Genomic DNA, 18,630 nt, shown 5'->3' on the forward strand with positions numbered 1-18,630 from the left:
TCATGAATATTTGACTTTTTTATTTTGATGTGTGTCATTGCTTTCTGATGCTCTGTGTTTCGTTGATTGTCTTGGGAACTCTGCTGCCTTTTCTATGGTCTACAAAAACAAATTTAAAACAGCTGTATGACAATGGATAAAGAAATTACAATTTTCGCAGTGAACCGAGTTTGATTTTAAAACTTGTTTCCATTTTTCTTCGATAAGCAACACCATGCATGTTTCTTTGTATCTCATTTCATTTAAAGCTTGCACAATAGTTAATGCAGAGAACCAACTTAGTTAGACCACTTCGACTCCTACAAGGCTTAATGATAACAAGTTTCTGTGGTTAAAAGACCTGCTTCAATCCACATCATATTCTTTTATTTTCATGGTTCTATATGTGGATGGATAAAATTGTGAAATACATTATGAAAGAAAAGTTGAGACCAGAATACAGAACATTACTGCAAAATCATATATATTCTTGGGGCTCAATTTTTGTGGTTTCCTTTTTGTGGATAAAGATATCTCTATAAATCAATTTCAAACTATTTATAGACATGAATTCATGGATTAAGAATGCCAACAAAAATAAAGTCCCAAGAAAATTCATGATTTCACAGTCTGCTTCTAGATATCCAGAAAAAATGCCTCTTTTTTGCCTCAACTTTTTGGTAAATATGTGAAAAGTTGAGAAGAAAAAAAATGAAAAAAACCCAGAGATTTCAGAAGAGATCCAGGTGCCCACTGTCATTCGATCTTTATTGTTCTTTAGAAGTTGAATCTTTTCCAATCATTTCTCTTTTCTTTGTTTTTACACTTAATCATATGATATTAGAAAATTGCTCTCAAAAATAGCCATTTCAATCTTTGACTGACAAGTTCAAGACAGACATCTGTCAACTATTCTGTTTTTGTAATCAGTTCTAAAATCAAAAGGGTGCAATTATGGACTGTAGGGAACCTACATATGAAATTTGAGAAAAAACCTTTCAGTACTTCTTAAGTAATAGCAATAACAAAATTTCATTGCCAAAATCAAATATGGCTACCTGTCAACTATTTTGTTTTTCTGAACAGTCCCACAACTAGCGACCAAAGAAAATATCTACATTTGAAATTTGAGAAAAATCCATTCAATTCTTTCCAAGATGTAAAAGCAAAGATGGTTGCTTGCCATTATGTTTTTATTTACTGATTAGACACAAAATCAAAAGAGTGACAAGGAATCAAGGGGCACCTTCGATTGAAATATGAGAAAGATATATTCTGTACATCTCGCAATAACAAGAAATGTTTACAGATGGACAAACAGGCAATGCACCACGAACGCATGGTGATAAGAACAGCACACCACCATCAGATGGTAAGCGAAAAACACACAAACTTTACATTACAAGTTGGAATTGCACTTCCTATCTGTAAGGGAAGGTTGTTATCAACATGTTTAAACTGTGTATTAATACGACGGATCTCGTCTTTCATTAATCTTTTGTGTATAGGTAAGGTTTGATGGGATTCTTACCTTTTCTGGTTGTAGAACTCCAAGGACAAAGAGAAGGAAAATATTTATCACTGCTGCAATGACAAACAACTTTCCAGCCAGGGGACCACAGTGGTAGTAGCTGTAAAGTAACGAGGACAGGCAATTAATTATCATGACATATCCTACAGGAAATAAGGCAAACCTGAAATGACAATCTGCTATTTCTAATGTAACAGAAATACTTAACAGTCTGCAATAAAAGATGCCTTTGTTGAAAAATACAAAAATCAGAAATTCTTTATAGGATGCTATTGGTTCAATACTTATCCAAACCGGAACCTTATCAGGTACTATAAGGTAAATATGAACAAAATCTGTTGAATGGTTTTCAAGGTACAACACTGACTCATAACAGACATGACACATGGAATGTGATGGGACCTGAAACAGGATGTGATCAGGGTAATAAATCTCATAAAAGCTTCGTTTTTCATTCAAACAAAAATTATTTGTTTATTATTTCACTGTATAAAATGTTTGTAAGTGTCGATCTACTGAATCAAGTAGTAGAGCAGATCCTAATTCAATTTTAGTTCCTGTTTCTGAGGAGGTCAGGGCATACAATTTATTGCCAAACTTCAACCTTATTCAATATAGACCAGATGACAGAATCCTCGATACAATACAAAGGGACATAATCTTACCTCACATTTTATATAATTATTATAAGAAGGGAGAAATATTGAAAATAGAGCACAGAAATACAACCCTCTATTGATTCTTCAGGATTACGTGTTAAAAATTGGAAAAATCTATCATTGTTAGATATATTATTTATTTTTTCATCTATGGGTGACATATATCTACAAATACACAGAGTGTTACACTGGCTCTTGGTTGGTATACTTCTGTATCAAACTACTACAAATACACAGAGTTACACTGGCTCTTGGTTGGTATACTTCTGTATCAAACTACTACAAATACACAGAGTGTTACACTAGATCTCGCTTGGTATACTTCTGCATCAAACTACTACATATACACAGAGTGTTACACTGGCTCTAGGTTGGTATACTTCTGTATCAAACTACTACAAATACACAGAGTGTTACACTGGCTCTAGGTTGGTATACTTCTGTATCAAACTACTACAAATACACAGAGTGTTACACTGGCTCTCTGTTGGTATACTTCTGTATCAAACTACTACAAATACACAGAGTGTTACACTGGCTCTCTGTTGGTATACTTCTGTATCAAACTACTACAAATACACAGAGTTACACTGGCTCTTGGTTGGTATACTTCTGTATCAAACTACTACAAATACACAGAGTGTTACACTGGCTCTCTGTTGGTATACTTCTGTATCAAACTACTAGCCTATGAAACATTATATATCAGGGCTCTCGATCTGCCAGATTTGGGGCCGATATTCAGCCCCATTCCTAATGCAAAATAGTATCTTTTTTTCCCAATTTAGACCCCAAGTTTTCCCAATTCTAAGGAAAATGCCGCTATTTTTCCCAATTCCAAGGGCCCCAGTCCCAAAATGGGGTGTGAGAGCCCTGTATATGAATCTTGCCTTTTAAGTCTAGTAGATGTGACTCTCTGTTCTGCCAGACAAACCATGTCATATACTCTCTCTGTTCTCATGGCTACATTTCTCCATGTATACAGCGACATTATTCTTCTGTGAGCTTCAAAGGGTGGTACTTCTCTCCCTTTACGATGATCTTTGATGGCAAGTTCAACAGATGCAAGTAAACCTTAAAATAAATCCAATTATAAATCTTATCCAATATATAATGTACATACCTACTGAATAGGGAAATATTTATACCTGCTGAATACTGTAAACACTGGGTGTTATTTTTCCCTTTTTATTTTAAATGAAAGATAATTGCTATTTATTTTGAGTGAAAAAAAAATTGAAATACCAGAAGACAGTGTCATCAATATCCCTTATTTTCCACTCAGTGAATTACACCACACTACAATACAACATACCTGAGTGATTTAAAAGTACAAAAATCACTAAAGTAAGTGAAACTGAATATAGGTCAAAATTTAGTACCCTTCATTGTATCAAACATTCTTACTCTTTGGGGCATTGCTCTTTAAAGTGAGATCCCTTTATCACTTAAAATTTCTAAGAAAAGGTCAAAGTTATATTCTACTAAATTAAATCGCTGGAGTGTGAAATGTTGGCGAATTTAGAATCCACATTCTGTATTCCGTAGAACCTCCCATAATTTCATCACTTTTACAAGTAAAATGATTATGCTTCCTGTATTACAGATGGTTTTCCAGTAGTGACTACAGTTAAACTTACTTGAGACATTGGGCTCAGCCATGTAGATGAGGTCTGGAGGCAATACTTCAGGGACACCACCAACTCTAGTAGTGACAACTTGTAATCTGGAAGTTAAAAGATGAAGGTTACAATTCTTAAAGTAAATTATGCAAGTCTTATTCGAAAAATAAATATCAAAGGATAAAAGCTACCTACACATAAACCTGTGAATGTATAATAGCATTGAAAAATGAGTCACACCATACAACACCTCAATACCGACCAGAATGGGGAAAAAAATAAATAAAAACAGAAAATATTTTAAAAACACAAAATCCCTCTATAACTTAATAAATCTGCATTGCTATTTTTCTCCGTTTCTTATCTATAACTTGAAATTTCAATGACTAAATCACTTTGAAGATATTCTGATCTGCATAGCTGGTGTTAAGGGAGACAACTCATGTCTGACTCCAGTAGTAAAATATGGCTACATATTGATAATAACACAATTCCTTTGTTTTGGAGAAAATCTCTTACTAATTCATTTTTACATACCATGTACTATGATAAGTGTGAACAAAAATGTTTTACAAGACAAAGGAAAAAGCTGTTCTTGTAAAAAATTAACTGTTAAAAGTCAACCAAGAAATTTCCCGGTGTAGTATGTAATGATGTAAAAAATGTAAAGTTGGACAATGGACAAGAGAAGATGGAAAGGACATCATTGTGACAAAAGATGCTTGACAAAGGCATCTTTTCATATTTCATAATTTTTTATCAGTTTAATTCGGAAAAAATTCATGTTTTCACAATTTTCGAGTAAGTATAGCCATGACATGTTGTGAATGCGAAACTTAAGATTACAGTTTCCTAGCGCCCTACAAACTGAAAAAAAAAAATAAAATAACCTGTAAGTGTGAGAGTTTATCTATCTCATTTGGGGGCTGACATTCATAGACAAGATCTCACCGTAGGAGAATCCTCCAATGAGGTGAAACAAAATGTCAACATGCGACGTAGATCAATCAACATTCACAGGTATCAGATTCTTTTTCTCGTACATGAATGTGTCAAAATTGCGTAAAATTATCTCAGTTGTCATTTTTGAATTCTATGATTGCATAAAATTAATTCCTCTGTCAGTTATAAGTTTAAACGACAAATGGATATGAAAATTGTCATTGAGAAGAAAATAACAAACTTCAGAATTGGTATATTTAAATATGTATGCTTAAAATAATGTTGCTTGTAATCTAAGGCTTCAACAACAACTTACCCACAACAAGCTGCCTCCACTATAGCTATACAGAACGCCTCAGTCAATGAAGTGTTCACTAGTATATCACCCTGGACCAGAACCTATAAATAAAGACAATTTTATTACATACATATTTATCATTCATCCACTTCTTCTTTAATATAATCAGAAATCTAATAAACTGATATAAAGTCAATGAATTTCTATCATTGAAAATTTTGAAATGAAGATCTTAGCTCTGTTCATGACATCAAAGGATTGATTTTTATTGTACAAATAGAAGTCTACCCTGTTTTTAATTATAACTGAATTCAGGACTTGTGTTCATATGCAAGCGAGACAACAGATTGATCACATGATTAAGTTAAGAAATAACTTAATACATCTTTTAGAAATCCAAAACAAAAGTTTAACATTGGACAAAGTATATAATGACAAATTTCATGATCTAAACTCCAGCAAAAGAATCAAAACAAGTATATCATTCATATCATAAAATAGACAGAAGATGTTCTACAGATTTTCTACAGATATTCCACAGACCATAATCAAGAATGAGTAAAAGGCCAGTGGTCTGTATACTTTCCTGACCTGTGTTCCAGGGTCCCCAGTTACCTACCTCCCTGACCCGTGTATGTTCCAGGCTCCCCATTTACCTACCTCCCTGCCCCGTGTATGTTCCAGGCTCCCCAGTTACCTACCTCCCTGACCGGTGTATGTTCCAGACTCCCCAGTTACCTCCCACCCTGACCCCTGTATGTTCCAGGCTCCCCAGTTACCTACCTCCCTGACCCGTGTATGTTCCAGACTCCCCAGTTACCAACCTCCCTGACCCGTGTATGTTCCAGACTCCCCAGTTACCTACCTCCCTGACCAGTGTATGTTCCAGACTCCCCAGTTACCTACCTCCCTGACCCGTGTATGTTCCAGGCTCCCCAGTTACCTCCCTGACCCTCCCTCCCCAGACCCAGTGTATGTTCCCCAGTTACCTCCCACCCTGACCCCTGTATGTTCCAGGCTCCCCAGTTACCTACCTCCCTGACCCGTGTATGTTCCAGACTCCCCATTTACCTACCTCCCTGCCCCGTGTATGTTCCCTGACCATGTTTCCAGACTCCCCAGTTACCTACCTCCCTGACCCGTGTATGTTCCAGGCTCCCCAGTTACCTACCTCCCTGACCAGTGTATGTTCCAGGCTCCCCAGTTACCTACCTCCCTGACCCGTGTATGTTCCAGGCTCCCCAGTTACCTACCTCCCTGACCCGTGTATGTTCCAGGCTCCCCAGTTACCTACCTCTCTGACCCGTGTATGTTCCAGGCTCCCCAGTTACCTGCCTCCCTGCCCCGTGTATGTTCCAGGGTCCCCAGTTACCTACCTCCCTGACCCGTGTATGTTCCAGGCTCCCCAGTTACCTACCTCCCTGCCCCGTGTATGTTCCAGGCTCCCCAGTTACTTACCTCCCTGCCCCGTGTATGTTCCAGGCTCCCCAGTTACCTACCTCCCTGACCCGTGTATGTTCCAGACTCCCCAGTTACCTACCTCCCTGACCCGTGTATGTTCCAGACTCCCCAGTTACCTACCTCCCTGCCCCTTGTATGCTCCAGGCTCCCCAGGTACCTACCTCCCTGACCCGTGTATGTTCCAGGCTCCCCAGTTACCTACCTCCCTGACCCGTGTATGTTCCAGACTCCCCAGTTACCTACCTCCCTGACCCGTGTATGTTCCAGGCTCCCCAGTTACCTACCTTCCTGACCCATGTATGTTCCAGGCTCCCCAGTTACCTACCTCCCTGACCCATGTATGTTCCAGGCTCCCCAGTTACCTACCTCCCTGACCCATGTATGTTCCAGGCTCTCCAGTTACCTACCTCCCTGACCCGTGTATGTTCCAGGCTCCCCAGTTACCTACCTCCCTGACCCGTGTATGTTCCAGACTCCCCAGTTACCTACCTCCCTGACCCGTGTATGTTCCAGACTCCCCAGTAATGTTACACGGTCCAGTAGTTCGTGCTGCTCCCTTACTTCCTCTAATATAATTCTTTTAGGCCCGTCTCCACCTGAAGCAACACAGACAACTTTAAAAAAAAAATAAAAATTATTTCTACATTCTAAAAGTGATTTTGCATTTTAAGTCTAGTTATATTCACGTTTAGCCTTCTGATAGACAAGATGTCAGCTGGTATCTGGTATCAATCAATAAATTGGTATTCTTAACTTGGTGGAAAGACTATAAGATGTTTCCTTTTTATCTTGATATTTTTAACCAATCAGAAAATATGTGATGAATGTGAAATATGTAACAATCAGCTCCGCTTATTGCTTAAATATATATCTGTTTAATAATTATATAATATTGTACTGTAAAATCACTTATTGAATATATATCTGTTTAATAATTATATAATATTTTACTGTAAAACCACTTATTGAATATATATCTGTTTAATAATTATATAATATTTTACTGTAAAACCACTTATTAAATATATATCTGTTTAATAATTATATAATATTTTACTGTAAAATCACTTATTAAATATATATCTGTTTAATAACTATATAATATTGTACTGTAAAATCACTTATTAAATATATATCTGTTTAATAACTATATAATATTGTACTGTAAAATCACTTATTAAATATATATCTGTTTAATAATTATATAATATTTTACTGTAAAATCACTTATTAAATATATATCTGTTTAATAACTATATAATATTGTACTGTAAAATCACTTATTAAATATATATCTGTTTAATAATTATATAATATTTTACTGTAAAATCACTTATTAAATATATATCTGTTTAATAACTATATAATATTGTACTGTAAAATCACTTATTAAATATATATCTGTTTAATAATTATATAATATTTTACTGTAAAATCACTTATTAAATATATATCTGTTTAATAATTATATAATATTGTACTGTAAAATCACTTATTAAATATATATCTGTTTAATAATTATATAATATTGTACTGTAAAATCACTTATTAAATATATATCTGTTTAATAATTATATAATAGTGTACTGTAAAATCACTTATTAAATATATATCTGTTTAATAATTATATAATATTGTACTGTAAAATCACTTATTAAATATATATCTGTTTAATAATTATATAATATTGTACTGTAAAATCACTTATTGAATATATATCTGTTTAATAATTATATAATATTGTACTGTAAAATCACTTATTAAATATATAACTGTTTAATAATTATATAATAGTGTACTGTAAAATCACTTATTAAATATATATCTGTTTAATAATGATCAAATATTTGTAAAATCACTCATTTTCAATGGGAATTGGTTTTTGTTGATTTCATGGGTAATCTTAATCCAGGAATATATATAATATCCAAGAACTGTTAAGGTAAGTATAAGTTATTGTACTGAGCTATATGTATCAACAAAATAAGGTGTCCATGAATAAGTTAAAAAAGAAAATATATATCTGTTTAAAACTGAGTCAAATAAAAATATTTGACTTTACTATAACAAAGAATCAAGTCATAGTTTACCGTATCAATCTTTTGAATGTTTCAATCCTATTAAGAACATTATATTTTTCATAATATCTTTTACTGGAAATCAGACCCTGACTTACTATACCATTCATAAGTAAATCATTAAGATTATTATTATTATTATTACATTCTTAACGGCCCGTCAACACATAAAAGGTCATTAAGGCCATCATACGGTAAAATACACAGCGATCCAAAAAATCATTAAGAATTATCAAAATCAAAATGAAATAAGATAACCTAGGAGATTCTGTGCAGGGATTCATGCAACAGGTGCCCAGACCAGGTACTGGAGTGTCATTTTGTTTTTCGCAGGTATCCCACTTTGAGTAATTACTGATGACACGAGTCACACAGACTTACACTCTACAGTATTGTAAAGAGTAGACTTGTCTCTTCACATTGACGTAAAATTTTGCACAAATTTCCCAAAATAACATAGGCTATTGATTGCATAATTCAATTGTGCGCTTCTTTAATTATTCAACTTGAAATGTTTTTTGCATTTCTGAATCATATGCAGTTCATATTTTAACATAGTGCTTCTGTCACTGACAACGAGACCCAAGATATAGCACTATCAGCAACACCAATACTTGTATCCCAGAAACAAAATCTTTCTAATGTTTTATTACTTAATTGATAAAACGATTGTCATATTACCAATGATAAACTGTATATCCGGATGCCTCTTGCAGATGACGGGTATAATACCAGCCAGGAGATCCATTCCCTTACGATATACCAACCGACTGACCACAACAATGGTGACTGAAAACAATAGCCAACAGTATCACATCTTAAACCAAAACTTCCACCATGTGTAAGTAATGGTACAAATGATTATAAATATATATACATACCATTACAACTAGCTGAACATCCAGGAGGGCCACACATGGAATATATTCTAAGAATATTTTTTTTTAAATCTTATATAATTTTTTTTTTTAAAGTTCAGTTCGTAATAACTGAGAATAAGGCCACACTTTCAAATAACCCACCTGAAATGGTACAGAATTATTCCACGATAAAAAACTGCATCTGAACAAGATGTTGGAAATTTTAAATGTTCAGCTCATTTTTTTTTATTATTTTCTGTTGGAGACCAAATATGAACCAGTAATAAAACGTGTTCCATTTTAAGCTGTCCTGAATACTCTATAATTTCCTGATAGATATGCAAGCATGACTTTGTTTTATGCAGATATTCTTAAAATTCATGATATTCAGCCATGTAGTTAGGTACAGCTGGTCCCCCAGTCCAGCCTCGGCCATGATCTGTGTCTGGTATTTCTCTTGCAGGTCCAGCATGCCTGACCCCAATATACACATCACAGTTTAACACCCTGTTCACTGCATACACTCACTACTGTTACCTGATCAATAGCCACAAAACTAGTCAATAATGTTTCTGTATAATACCATTTTTTTACCACATATTCCATTCACATCAAATCTTCCAGTTTCACCAGAATCTACATATTTGATTCAATTCGTATCATTTAAAGAAAATTTACATTTTGTTTTTTCAACCTAATGTACATAAACTGAGAAAAAAGTTGCTTCGCATTAGCTATTACTATTAATCACTCTTGTTGACCTGAGAGATTGGCATCTCAGTGTTGAAGTGAACCAAATTCACCTGTAAAACCCCTTGTGATTGGTCAGGTGACACTAACCCAATTCACATCCAATCGGGAAATCAAACCCTATAACTTGGTCAGTTTTTTATGGACACATTACATACTCTAATGCTTTATGAAGTTTAAATCACTTTGAATTTTTACACATGAAACCATAAAGTGTTCGCAGCACTCAATATAAACAATCACCAATTTAGAGATGGAAAAATTGATGTAGGTGCAGTTGCCTACTTTTGCCTGGGTGTCGTTTGGATGGGTCTGGTACAAACATGGTGGCATCCACAGCATTGGGTATAACAGACACAACATCTGGTTGTAGATTGGCCCTTAGCACTGTATTCTCTTTACTATAAAATAAAAATAAATAGAACTTGGAGGATGCATTCTAACATCTCCAGGCCCGACTTGTATAAAACATCTCAACTTGAGATTTCCTCAAGCCCAGATTTTCCTCAGCTAATATCTCATGGAAAATATATTGTATGAAAATTCCTCAAGGAATTTCAGGACATCCTAGCCAATGATTTCCTCCTGTTTTATACAAGCCGTTTTTGAGGATATATCAGCTGAGGAAAATCTCGACTTGAGGAAATCTCAAGTTGAGATGTTTTATACAAGTGGGGCCTGGTATCTTCACTTTGTCAACCAATATCAGCAATTACAGTCACTATAATACACACAATTATATTTATCTTTGACAATGACTGAAAAATCCTGCCAATCAATTGTTTTTGAAACTTTTGATTCATGAAGTTTTACTAGATAACGATTAATTTTTGCCAATTTGAAAGTTTATGATTTTTTAATGGTTATGTTTCGTTTTTACTTCGATACAAAAAAATGCTTTGATGATCAACCCCTAATGGAAATGGAGCTGTATTAGTGTCAAAATTTTTTACGATGTTACATGACTGTTTTCACAGGACTGCTTGAAAAATCATTTACCAGTTTTCAGAAGTTGAAATTAATATCTTGAACTGTTGGTTAAGAAGAATAACAAGATGGCAGTCATAGCAGCCATCTTAACTATAGCACAAGTCTGAATTTCAATTGAGGAAGTGATTTCAACAAAGCCTTCACATTTGTGGTGCCTAGTGCAGTGCCTATTTTGATTGGTTTGTGTTCTGAGGAAGTGGAGGGCATAGGTTATCCTGTATACAATTGTCCTTCTGGCAAGCCATTTAATCTCTATTGCTTTGAATAGCATGCATTTGTTCCACCTATAATATATACTACTCTGTGATGTACACGTAGTCACCTGCTACTACAAAGACACCCAGCCACAAAATGGCTTCTGGAGTTCATAGGATGATAAACCCAGAACAAGCAATGAACCTATTTAAGTAAGGATTATTTTTCAATGACCTAACATTGATGAGTAAGAAATTGTTGCACTGACAATGAATTTGATCTTTAACCACAATGTGACTTGACCCTGGGCCTACAGACCAGACAATTTCAGGTGACACACCATATTACCATTCCTCAAATATATCCATTTTCTCTCATTGAGTAAAGCATTATAGTCATTAAAAATTTCATTGTCCGTCTTTCTCTGATTCATATGTTAAGGAGTGTAAAATGATTGATAAATAATAAATTGATCTTAGCGTGACCTTGACTTTGGATGTACTGACCTGAAAATGACATTCTTTATACTTTGTATGTCATAATTTGTTTATATCTCTGAATTTCCAACATCCTACCATCATTGAGGAGACAGATTAAGACCACAACAATAAATGTGACCTTTAACCTCAATGTGACCTCTTTAACCCTTCACATCATTATGTATGCCTGAAAATAGTGCACAACATAAGGGCATTGCCTTCCCTTCCTTCAATTATCCAGTGTTTTTGTTGACCTACTATCGTAAAGTAATAAGCCATGAATCTGAAAGACATGTTAACTAGACAGAAGCAAAAACTACAATACACCCCAGAAATTTTTGAGAAACAAATAAATTTATCTTACACTCAATGGCTGGAAATGTTACAGATAAACATTCATGTCATATTTACAAACCTTGTATGGGAAACACAAATCACATGATTACAATCAGCCAATGAGAACTGCAAAATTTTGTTGGTCAGGATGGAGCTTGCATCTGCGAATCCAAACAGAGAATGATCTGTGAAGACAGCTTTAAGTCCCAATGTCCTGGCATGGAACATAGCCTCGTGAGCTAGTGTTGAAAATGCCTGCAAGTTAAAGGTCAGCTATTATAGGTTGTGGACTTAAAACATACATTTATTCAGAACACCATGGACATGAACATATGAAGCGAAATGTATGATATTTTCTTAGTAATAATCACTGGTAATATGACTCACAGGGACTTGGCACAAATTCTTGACAAATGGTCCATATACATGTATTATTGGGACAATACTACACACATATATACAGGCTGTGAATTCATACCAAGTCCCTGTGATATAAATTAGTGGGAAAGATTTTCTTTCACTCGTTGTTGTTGATTATTATATTACAATTGGGAGATATGTTCTCGTACATTCACAAAGAGGTGTGACAACCAATCCATAATTGTGGTTCAGATTCAAGGGTATGAAATATACCAATCATGAAAAATAAGAGTCCTTTTTCAAACAACTATTTTTCTAGATTATACAAGGTCATATTCATGGCAGTGAATTTTCTCAATAACATCAAGCCACATGTATATATAAGAAATATGTGCCAAACAGTACACTACTTTTTATACCTCATGGAGATTTTGTATAGAGAGGATATATATTTGTATGATCAAGGGGTATTGTAAACAATCAACTGCTTCTGAACAGGGTTGTCCTTTGAACAAGTCAAAGGGACATAACTCTGTACATAGTGGGTAACAACACCAAGGCTAGACAAACCAGTCTGTCAACATTTGAAAAACAGTATTTCAGACACCTGCCTGGATGAAAGACTTTGTCAAGACTTGAGAGAAAGCAAAATAAGATTAAAAAACCAACATCCCTGGTTCTAATGGTCAGACAGATAAACAAAAGCAGCCATGATTTCAGAATGCACTATTCTGCCAATACAGCATATCTGGAAACCACCTGAGAATGAAATGCAAAGAACAAGAGGCCCAGAGGGCCTGTATCGCTCACCTGGATCTTTATGACCAACAGTACTATATCTGTGCATATGTTCCACAGTAGATGTTTAAAGCAATATGACAAATTACTCCATATGGGTTCTGTCCCTTAGTAGTCAGCCCCCCCCCCCCTACATCTTGGAAATGTTGAATTGAGACTTTGTTATGATGTTTCTAGTTAAATATAATTGATAGCTTTCTTTTAAATCAAGGAAAGAAGATGGTCAAACAATATAACAGAAAAACTCTTAGTTATAGCTGGACGGATGACCCAGGACTGCAGAAGCTTACTTGCCCTTTAGATCATTGTTTACAAACACAGATACAACATACTTTTGACTTGCACAAGTCAACAATATATAGCAATTATTAAATATAAAGACAGGAAAAATTAAGGTACATGTAATTATAAACCATAATCCTAACTCAAAACCAATAATAAAACGTTTCATGCATATCATTAGTGATGTCACCATGGTGAGTTAAGCCCCGGTTACTGGAGATATACTGATAACAGTTAACTGTAGGCCTATAAACACTGCATAGCAAATGGGATCAACTTGGAATTTCTTATTCATTTATGCTATAATTATGAAGAATCTTAAATCAAAATGAAGCTCTTGCAATTCTCTTTCCGATCATGTTTTCTGTATTTTAATGCTGTAAATAGAACATAAGTAATTGGCTAACATGTAGTTTTTCACATTACTTAGCTCAAGCCTCTCAGACCTTCAGGGAGCTTGGCCTAATCTATTTTTTGGAACAGTGTGACATCACTGTGAAAGGTCTTTATAATTTATTCAAATTTATGCCAAGAAAATTCCCAGCCAAATATATTCCTTTAATAAGTCATTGGAAGGTTCTACATATTTGTATATAAGCCTTTGTGAAACTTTTACTAGCCAAATATGATAGCCTTTGGTCAATCAGATATTGTTAATGATTTTACCAAATTTAACCCCAGTGACCTTAAATATCATTATGGGTCAAGCTATTTTTTCACACACTATGTGGGCACCATTAAGGGAACCTTTTGGACAAATATTATGATCCTAGGCCTTTAGGTTAATCAGAAGTTGTTCAAAGGTTTAACACATTTGACTGTTGTGACCTTGGATACAGGTCAAGGTCTTTTCTGTTCACAAATATTACCAGGCATCATTGAGAACCTATTCTAGAATAATATCACTATCCTAGATGTTTTGAATGATCAGAAAATGTCATATAAAGGTTTAACAAATTTGACCCTTGTGACCTTGACAATGGGTCAAGGTCATTTTTTTTGGCAAACTTTCTTGGACTTCATAAAAGGAACATACTGGCCAAATAAAATGATTCTAGGCTTTTAGATGTTTCAGAATAAAATTGTTTAAATGTTTTAACAAATTTGACCCTTGTGACCTTGAAGATTGGTCAAGGTAATTTCTTTTAGCAAACTTTGTAGGACACCATAAGAGGAACATAGTAGCCATATATAATGATTCTAGGTCTCTCGGTATTTTGAAAGAAGTTGCTTAAATTTTTTTACACATTTGACCTTGAATATGGGTCAAGGTTTTTTTTCCCAACAAATTTGTTGGGCTTCATCAAAGAAACCTTCCAGCCAAACATGATAACTCAACGCCTTTTGGTATTTCAGAATAAGTTGTTTAAATGAAAAGTTGACGGATGCAGGACGGACGGATGACAAACAGACGGACGGACGCCGTGCTATGGCATAAGCTCATTTGGCTGTTTGGACCAGGTAATCTAAAAAAAGTCTGATTTCATCATACAACAAGAAAAAGGAAAAAGTCATTCTAATTTCTTATCTTACCTTCTGAGCACATTGTATATACAACTTACTGAGTGGCCGTGGACAATGGTGATATTTTCACGTATAAAGATGTTTCTCAGTAATGGAAATGTAGTGAAAATTGTTGGCAAGACACACTGGTTGTAGAAGGCTGGAAATGGCAGGTAATACACCTGTAAAATCATTCTGAAACGTTATAACTTTTCTAAATGTGATAAATTTAGTACTATTTCAAAAGAAATTGGAATCAAGATAAAAAAAAATCGATGTTGTAACTGATGATAACAAAAACTGAACTGCGATAAAATATTAACCTTTTCAATATTGATGTAAGTGTTAATATTGTATATAAAAGACCATGGTTAGCTAAAAAGCACAAATACAGTATATAATACACCACAGCAAGTTTTGATTAGTACCAATTAACTAGCATGAACTAACATGAAGACATGTCAGGATTTTCCAATATCCATGCACAACTAGCCTTTGCTACACAACATTGGTTCAGGTATGGCATTAAGTGTTTTAATGTTCATAACACACAAAATGAATAGAACCCCATCTTCAGTAAACACATAAATCTGTAATAACACATATACTCACCACATTACATTATCTGTTTCAATTTGATAATATTTAATTGGTGATATTCTTGGGAATATTTTCGCTATTTCGTAGTTTATTAATGTGATCATGAAAACAATGCAACAAATTTGCATTATATGTCCTTTCACATCCAGATTGTGAAATTTCAATTTTTTTAAATATAATTTGTTCCTCTTAAAAGAAGATACTGAAAACTTTTACTCATAAAAATTGCCATCTATACACTATATATTTTTTCAAAAATGTGTTTTTTTTGTCAGATTCACTATATCAGGCTTTTACATTTCAACTCATTGGAAAGACGATCTGATTTAAGCACATGTAGTCGGTGTCATTTCATTTACTCTATCCTAAATTGATCAGTGTGTTATTAGTTACCTTGAGTCCATTGGTCAAATATCTCACTCCCTTCCTGTCTCCATAGAAATGGGTGACAACGATGACCTTGTGGCCCCGCTCTAGAAGACACTGTGATAGCTGGTAAATGTGACTCTCCACTCCTCCCATGTTTGGGAAGAAAAAGTCAGACACCATGCTGAAAATTTGTAGGTTATAATGCAAGTTACTTTAACATTGTTCAACAGAGAGTTATCCAATCAAGTTACAAGGCCAAATCTGAAATATTGAAATATATCTATTCAAATAACCAATAGTTCTGAATATGTTTGCTTGTTTCCTGAAATATTTCACAGAAAACAGTTTAAAGTTGGAATAAGTTGTATAACCAAAAATGCTTCAAATCATGGTTTTTGCTTGGTTGACTTGTCCATCATCCTGTGACAGACTAGCTATAGGGCAACTTTCAGGCAAGGTTTCCTTGTAGTAACTGGTGACTACTTAAGTGAATACAATGGAAAAGGTCCACCACATTATTCAAAGCAACCTCAGTAAAATGTCTCACTCAAGAATATCACCATGACAACATAAAGTATGGTTCATGCTCTCTGCTACCTGAGAAGTTGCCCTGGTTGAAGTTGGTTCTGATTAACTGACAGTACCATGAATCTGTGATGTTAAAACAATGAGAAGACTGGTGTTTTCAACATGACAAGTAAATGAAACCTGGATCATAATAGTTCATCCAAGATGAACATTTGTTGGCTATGTTGGGTTTTTTAATCAATTATAAAATCAAAAAAGCACAACCAGGACCAACTGAAACTTATTTATTGAAGCTAACAATAATCCATCCAGTACTTCTCAAGAAATAGCTATAACAAATGTTCATATTCAAAATCCAAGATGGTTGCCTATTAGCATCCTAAATTCAAGCAGGCACAACAAAGACCAAAGGGAACCTACATAAGAAATTTGAGAAAGATTCCATACAATACTTTGAAAAAAAAAAAATACAATAATAAATTATAAAAATGAAAACACAGACCGCTGCCTGTCATCCATCTTGTTTTTCTGATGAGTTTCAAAATGGACTATGCACAATTAGGGATCAAGGTGAGCCTTCTTATAAAAAAGGATTAACTGTCAAAATCTGGCTGTCAGCCATTTTGTTTTTCAGATTAGTCCCAAAGGGAGATAATTCACATCCAAGGGGAAACTATACATACCAAATATGAAAATTATCCATCCAGTACTTCTCAAGAAATAGCGATAACAAGAATCGTTCAAAGACAGACGGAATGATCCATGGACTTGGTGGCATTTTATCAGCAGTCATCATCAGATTGACAATAGGCTAATAAAATGCCACCACATTTTGTTGTCAATACCTCTTACAGTGTCATCAGGTGCTGATAAATTCCTTACCAAACATTGTGCTTCATGGCGTCCACCAGTGTCTATCTAAATTGATTCCAACATCTTGATTTGAAGACAGACTTTATGCCATGATCTGTCTTGGTATGTGATTCTGTAGAGCACATCAAACCATCATGTTTATGTGAATCTCCTCAAAATCTGAAAACAAAAATGTACATGTATCGTATCAGTTTATTTTAAATTAGATTAAACATGTTACATCAATTCCTTAATAAATCCGTTACAACCCTGAACAGACCGTTCGGGCTAAACATCAATTGATCTTTCCTGTTTATATACCGGTAGTCATTGCACTCCTGACCTATAATATATGTAATCCATAGGGTTTTCCATAATTTAGTTACTAGTAGGCTGTGTAGTGAAAGTAGGAGGCTGGCCTGCTGTGTACGTGTGCGGAACATTATTACGGAACTGGATAGGTGTAGGCGGCCAAATGATCAAAGTAGCCGGTCAAATTGGCCGGCGAACAGCTCTTATGGAAAACCCTGAATCCAGTTTCCCATTCCTCATTGTATATCTAGATATCTACCTCCTTCTTAGGTTAGACATTACACAGTTGTCAGTATATGCTATTCCTGCTAATCAACATTTTAAGCTAAAATCATTGTACATTTGGGACACTCAATGTATATATGGATGCCCTAAATTGATTGTGATAGAAATACACCACATGTAAAATATTGTGAAATGTAGACAGAATTAATTTAGCTTACGATACCAACACATGTTGTGTTACATGATTTGGCTTTTCATAATGATATATATATTACCTAGACACCGGTTCCGCTTGATATATATTTTGGTATGATAATTTCGTTGAAATGTATTACCAGAACTTTTGAGTGATCTAGAACCCAGATGATTTTGATTACTGTAACATAAGATGCTTTCCTAAAAATACAAAAGCTTTGATTGAATCCTGCATTCATCATAAAATATGAGCATTTATTCTATTGGCAAATTTGGGTAATTTTTTTAAACACACTTTTTTACATGTCAAACATCCTCCAAGATATCATAATACAACTCATCAATCCTTCCTCAGATGCCAGTGTTTTGTTGTCATCTGTCAAGTGAATAAAAAATTGGCCATGAATAATACGCCACACATCCTTG

The 18,630-nt window shown here is 34.6% G+C and overlaps 1 protein-coding gene across 1 annotated transcript; it reads right to left on the reverse strand.

Moving 5' to 3' along the window:
• Positions 1–17,519, reverse strand: LOC132553862 (phosphatidylinositol N-acetylglucosaminyltransferase subunit A-like). Its single transcript, XM_060218144.1, has 12 exons — positions 17,503–17,519; positions 16,117–16,273; positions 15,183–15,305; positions 12,260–12,435; positions 10,466–10,581; positions 9,252–9,359; positions 6,982–7,088; positions 5,050–5,132; positions 3,810–3,895; positions 3,060–3,243; positions 1,511–1,610; positions 1–99 (listed from the first exon to the last, which is right to left on the reverse strand). The coding sequence occupies exons 1-12, from the start codon at positions 17,517–17,519 to the stop codon at positions 1–3; spliced, it is 1,356 nt and encodes a 451-aa protein (XP_060074127.1).
• Positions 17,520–18,630: the final 1,111 nt, after the last annotated feature.

The sequence above is a fragment of the Ylistrum balloti genome, unplaced genomic scaffold (genome assembly GCF_031769215.1).
Source record: "Ylistrum balloti isolate Yb309-2 unplaced genomic scaffold, AGI_CSIRO_Ybal_v1 Utg370360, whole genome shotgun sequence".
NCBI lineage: Eukaryota > Metazoa > Mollusca > Bivalvia > Pectinida > Pectinidae > Ylistrum > Ylistrum balloti.

What these genes read in the sequence shown, in the direction of transcription:
- LOC132553862 (XM_060218144.1), bottom strand. An exon ending in ATTTGACCAATGGACTCAAG is followed by an intron (nt 15,306 to 16,116) that starts GTAACTAATAAC and finishes ATGATTTTACAG; the next exon opens with GTGTATTACCTGCCATTTCC. An exon ending in ACATCTACTAGACTTAAAAG is followed by an intron (nt 1,611 to 3,059) that starts GCAAGATTCATA and finishes GTTACTTTACAG; the next exon opens with CTACTACCACTGTGGTCCCC.